This window comes from Carlito syrichta, unplaced genomic scaffold (genome assembly GCF_000164805.1).
Source record: "Carlito syrichta isolate Samal-C Ts95f unplaced genomic scaffold, Tarsius_syrichta-2.0.1 Scaffold302419, whole genome shotgun sequence".
Taxonomy (NCBI): Eukaryota; Metazoa; Chordata; class Mammalia; order Primates; family Tarsiidae; genus Carlito; species Carlito syrichta.
This window is the reverse complement of record NW_007246515.1, coordinates 218,609-224,451: the sequence shown is the minus strand read 5'-3', so window position 1 is coordinate 224,451 and position 5,843 is coordinate 218,609. Positions and strand designations below refer to the sequence as shown.

General features: G+C 45.3%; 1 protein-coding gene across 1 annotated transcript in view; it reads right to left on the bottom strand.

Annotated features, from left to right (window-relative positions):
- PARP4 (poly(ADP-ribose) polymerase family member 4) overlaps positions 1-5,843 on the bottom strand; it is an 81,329-nt gene that overhangs the window by 37,974 nt on the left and 37,512 nt on the right. The window contains 2 exon segments of the mRNA XM_008056624.2: positions 2,487-2,573; positions 4,463-4,594. Coding sequence (XP_008054815.1) covers positions 2,487-2,573; positions 4,463-4,594 — 219 coding nt within the window.

Sequence of the window (5,843 nt, the reverse complement as noted above, 5' to 3'; positions counted from 1 at the left end):
AAAAAAAAAAAAAAAAAAAATGTTCTATGTATACTAATAAATAAGACAGTCACTGACTACATGCAAGTGTTTACTTTTATTTTTTAAATTAAATTTAAATTTAAGTATCCACATGTGAGTAGTGGCTACAATATATATATACATTTTTAGTTGGAGTCTCACTTTGCTGCCCAGGCTGGAGTGCAGGGGCAAGCTCATGGCCACCACAGCCTCGATCTGCAAGGCTCAGGCGATCCTTCCGCCTCAGCCTTCCAAGTAGCTGGAACCCCAGGCGCACACCACCACGCCCAGCTAATTTTTTTATTTATTGTATTGATGAGATCTCACCAGGGTGCTCAGGCTAGTCTCAAACCCCTGGGCTCAGGTAATCTTTTCGCTTCTGCCTCCCAAAGTGCTGGGATTACAGGCGTGAGCCACTGTACCGGCTTACAATATTTTAACATGTAGCTTTAGAGCAACAACTAAACATTTTTAAGAAAGATATAATTAATAAGCCAATAACGGAGATAAAATGGAGTCATAAAGAAATACTCAACACAGGCCTGTAATCCCAGCTACTCAGGAGGCCTAGGTGGAAGGATCACCTGAGCCCAGGAGGTCAAGGCAGTGGTGAGCTGTAATTGTACCACTGCATTCCAGCCTGGGCAACAGAGTAAGACCCCAAAATAATACATATATGACAAAATATATGTGGCATGCATATAATAATACATTATTATATATATAATAAAATATATGTGGCATGTATATAATAATATATTATTATATAAATACAGTATAAGAACATTGCAGTCACTAGATGGCAAAATATATTTTAGAAGTTCCAAAGGCTTGGGTTTGCAATAGTTCTGACCAGACTCTACCCATAGGTGGTACCCTCTGGAAGGACCATATTCCTAGGGAAACAGGTAGGTATCAGGGAGGAAACATGTTGACCAACTCACATACAACAATCACCCAAGACAATTAAATAGTGGCAGCCTCTCCAGTGAACTGTGGCTTCTACACGCTTAGGTTGGCCAGGGGCCGGCATTCCTAACTGTTCAATCATCCCCTCTTCACTGCTTACTCCCACTCTGCAAATGGATATCTTAGATGTCAAAAGTAACCATTTACCCCTTAAGTCTAATTACTCTTTACTATGTCCTCACCTCCAACAAACATTAACTATTCACAGTACGATAACCATGTGTTGTCCTCAGAGGTGACACCCAAACATATGGCCTATCTGCAAAGACACCTAAAACATCTGCTCTAGAGATACAGGATAGATGATGCCTGCATGTGATCTAGTACCTGTCATTCTTTGTTTGTTTTTTGAATCGGAGTCTCACTCTGTCACCAAGCTGGAGTGCAGTGGCACGATCATGGCCACCGCAGCCGTGACGTACTGGGCTCAGGTGATCCTTCCGCCTAAGCCTTCCAAGTAACTGAAATACAGGCACATGTCACCATGCCCAGCTAATTTTTTGATTTATTTTGTAGAGACAAGGTCTTGCCCAGTTGCTCAGGCTGGTCTCAAAACCCTGGGCTCAGGCAATCCTCTCACCTCTGCCTCACAAAGTGTTGGGATTACAGATGTGCACCACCATGCCCAGCTAAACCTGCCACTTTATTTATTTATTTATTTTTTGAGTTGGAGTCTTACTCTGTTGCCCAGGCTGGAGTGCAATGGCATGCTCACAGCCACCCAGCATTGACCTGGCTGGGCTCTGGCAATCCTTCCGCCTCAGTCTTCCAAGTAGCCAGAACTACAGGTGCCCGCTACCACATCTGGCTAATTTTTTTATTTATTGTAGAGACAAGGTCTTGCCCAGTTGCCCAGGCTGGTCTCAAAACCCTGGGCTCAGGCAATCCTCTCACCTCTGCCTCACAAAATGTTGGAACTACAGATGTGCACCACCATGCCCAGCTAAACCTGCCACATTTATTTTTTTAATTTTTATTTATTTATTTTTTGAGTTGGAGTCTTATTCTGTTGTCCAGGTTGGAGTGCAGTGGCATGCTCACAGCCACTCAGCATTGACCTGGCTGGGCTCTGGCAATCCTTCCACCTCAGTCTTCCAAGTAGCCAGAACTACAGGTACCCGCTACCACATCTGGCTAATTTTTTGATTTATTGTAGAGACAAGGTCTCACCATGTTGCCTAGGCTGGTCTTGAACATTCACCACAGGCTCAGGCAATCCTCTCACCTTGGCCTCCCAAAGTGCTGGGATTACAGGCTTGAGCCACCACTCAAGTGTTGTGTTGTCCTCACTGCTGGGAAACTTAGCTTCCCATGAAAGGACTGGCTCTTCCTGCCTGTCTGGTGCTATTGACACTTGTCTTCCTTTTCTTAGATGAGTCACATGGGCCTGACCAGCGTGGTTTCCCCTTGCTTGCAGTACCTAATGACCTCTATTGGAAATTTCATATTTCAAATCCCTGCTGACTCTGTTTACCCTCCTTGTGCATCTGCTGACCCTGGGAGACACCCCTCCATACCGCAGCATCCTGGTCCATCAGGTAGGCACCGTGGCCCTGGCTCACGGCCTCTCGATATTCTCGGTGGGCCTCTTCCTTCTCTTTGATCTGGAAAAGATGATTTTTAAGCCACTCCTTATATGAAGGGTGACTTCAGACTTTCATAAAGAAAATGATATCAGTATTTATTGAAAACTAGGTAAAACAGAAAACTAAGAGTCTACAGTAAATGAAAACTTACATAATATGATCATGAAAATGTACTTCTGATAAGAATTTGAACCAGAAAAGGCCAAATGAAGAGGATTCTCGCTTCTTTTTTTTTTGAGTTGGAGTCTTACTCTGTCGCCCAGAGTGGAGTACAGTAGCATGCTCCTGGCCACCGCAACATCGACCTGCTGGGCTCCGGCGATATTTCCGCCTCAGTCTTCCAAGTAGCCGGAACTACAGGCGCATGCTACCATGCCCAGCTAATTTTTGGTTTACTACAGAAAAGAGGTCTCGCCAAATTGCCCAGATGGGTCTCGAACCTGCAGGGTCAGACAATCCACTCGCCTCAGCCTCCCAGAGTGCTGGAATTACAGGCTGAGTCACCAAGCCCAGCCAGAGGATTCTCTTTAAGTTGACCAAAATATTTCAGAGTCAATAGTGCAGGAAAAAATGTTTGGTCGGGATGTTATGTTGAACAACAAAAAAATTATTTTATTTTATTTTTTATCTATTTTTTATTTTTTGAGTTGGAATCTCATTCTGTCGCCCAGACTGAAGTGCAGTGGCCACTCCTGGCCACTGCAGCCTCGACCTGCTGGGCTCCAGCGATCCTTCCACCTCAGCCTTCCGAGTAGCCGGAATTACAGGCATGCGCTACCATGCCTGGCTAATTTATTTATTTATTTATTGTAGAGATGAGGTTTCGCCAAGTTGCCCAGGCGAGTCTCGAACCCGCGGGCTCAGGCAATTCACTCACCTCAGCCTCCCAAAGTGCTGGGATTACAGGCTGAGCCACCGAGCCCGGCTCAAAAAAATTATTTTAAACTAAACTCTGGACTATAATTGCAACTGTAGGATAATTCTTAGGATAAACAAAGAATGAATCCACTGTTATTTCTTTTTTTTTTTTTTTGAGTTGGAGTCTCACTTTGTTGCCCAGGCTGGAGTGCAGTGGCAAGTTCACAGCTACCCGAGCATCGACCTACTGGGCTCCAGCAATCCTTCCGCTTCAGCCTTCCAAGTAGCCAGAACTACAAGCGTGTGCTACCATGCCCGGCTATTTTTTGATTTATTGTAAAGAGGAGGTCTCACCATGTTGCCTAGGCTGGTCTCGAACCCATGGGCTCAGGCAATCCTCTCATCTCAGCCTCCCGAAATGCTGGGATTATAGGCTTGAGCCACCGTGCCCGGCCACTGTTATTTCTTTTGGTACAATTGTTTTAGAAGGCTACAACAGTTGTCTTCAGTGCAGCTTGACTTTTTTTTTTTTAGATTAGAGAATATAGTCTATTTCAAAACTAAGTTAGAGAGAGAGAGAGAGAGAGAGAGAGAGAGAGAGAGAGTATTCACCTCTGCAAGGTAAGGGAGGGGGCCAAAGCCAGGAAACATGGCCTGATCATAGCTCAAATGTTGAGCAATGGCCTCCAGTTTGACTTCTATAGCAGAATACAGAAGATCAGTTTTCGCAAAAATATCTAAGCCTTCACCAACTTTCCGATGCACCTCTCTTAAATATTTGATATTAAGATCACTCTTTTTTGGAAGGGCTGAGGCCAAGAACCTGCCAGACCCTGACAATGAAGAGTAGACAGGTAGGCACAGAAACAGTTCATCAGGGGATATGTGAGTGGAGCTAACCATGTAAGAGCTGGCTCCAGAGAACATTCTTGTTTTATGAGAAGGCTACCTCACAACCCTATAGCCATGGGACTCAGAAAACAAAGACTTCGGTTCACGGGAACTGACTCTGGAAGCACAGAGTGGCCACAGACCTCTGCGCTCCTTACCTCGCCCACGATGTGCTTCCCATTGATGAAGGCTTCAAAGCCACACACGGCTGCCTTGTCGTCCAGGGGAAAGATGTATTTTGCCTCAATGGGCACCTGACTTTGATTTGTGTATGTTTGAAAAACAATGATCTGAAGAAGAAAAAACATCCACATAGCTGATGAGACCACATGGAACAACATTTGCAGGAACGATGAAAGCGATTACTCATGTTTGCTTTAAATTCCTTGAGTTTTTATCACATGCCTCCAATTTCCAACTCTGGCTTCAGGGGTCAGCACATTCCATCCTGGCAACGTGGAGCCCATGTTGCGTGATAAATGTACCACCGCATGTTTAGTCAGTTCACACGTGTCTGACTAGAAAATGCACCTGATGTCTGACAGGCACAGACTTGAAGAGGTGTGGGGAGGGGGGAGCTATGCGGCTCTAGCGAAGATGGCTATAAAAATGGCCTCTTTCATGCCATGGGCCTTGGTGTCTCCTTTATGCCCCAAGGGCTGAGAGCTGTTCCTTCTATCCTACCCACTTTGGGTCCTGGCACTCTCCTTGGGGATGTCTCTGCCACCCCAGCCCCCTGGTGGTTTTCCAGGCCAGCCCCTCCTCTCTTCTTGCCTCAGCTCTTCCAGAATTCAGTCTTTCGACCCCTCTCTGTCATCTGTTGTTATCCAATCAATCTTTGTAACAAACTGTGTTTATCACATCACTCTCTTACTCAGGAAAAGGCAGAAAACTTTAAATATTCGAAAATGTAAAAACCCTCAGATGTACAATAAACAGTAAAATTTTGAACATGTGACAATAATAAAACTAAAAGATTTAACAATTTGCAATCAATAATCTCTGGAAGATATGAAAACAAAGTTTTTTTTTTGAGTAGGAGTCTCACTCTGTCGCCCAGGCTGGAATGCAGTGGCATACTCACGGCCACCCCAGTCCCAACCTGCTGGGCTTAGGTGATCCTTCTGCCCCAGCCTTCCAAGTAGCTGGAATCACAAGCTTATGCCACCATGTCTGGCTAGTTTTTTGATTTATTGTAGAAATGAGGTCTCATCATAATGCTCAAGCTAGTCTCAAACCCCTGGGCTCAGGCAATTCTCTCGCCTCCACCTCCCAAAATGCTGGGATTACATGCGTGAGCTACTGTACCCAGTGAAAATTTTTTGACAGCTGATATATCTCTCCAGTGGGTCAGAGCATCACGGCACTGGACTCAAACGTTCTTATTCTCCTAAGAGGACTCCATGGCTGTTCAATGCAATCCTTAGAGTCAAGAGCCCATGATGAAGCCACGTTCGGTGGCTCAGCCTGTAATCCCGCGCTTTGGGAGGCTGAGGTGAGTGGACTGCCTGAGCCCGCAGGTTCAAGACCCACCTGGGC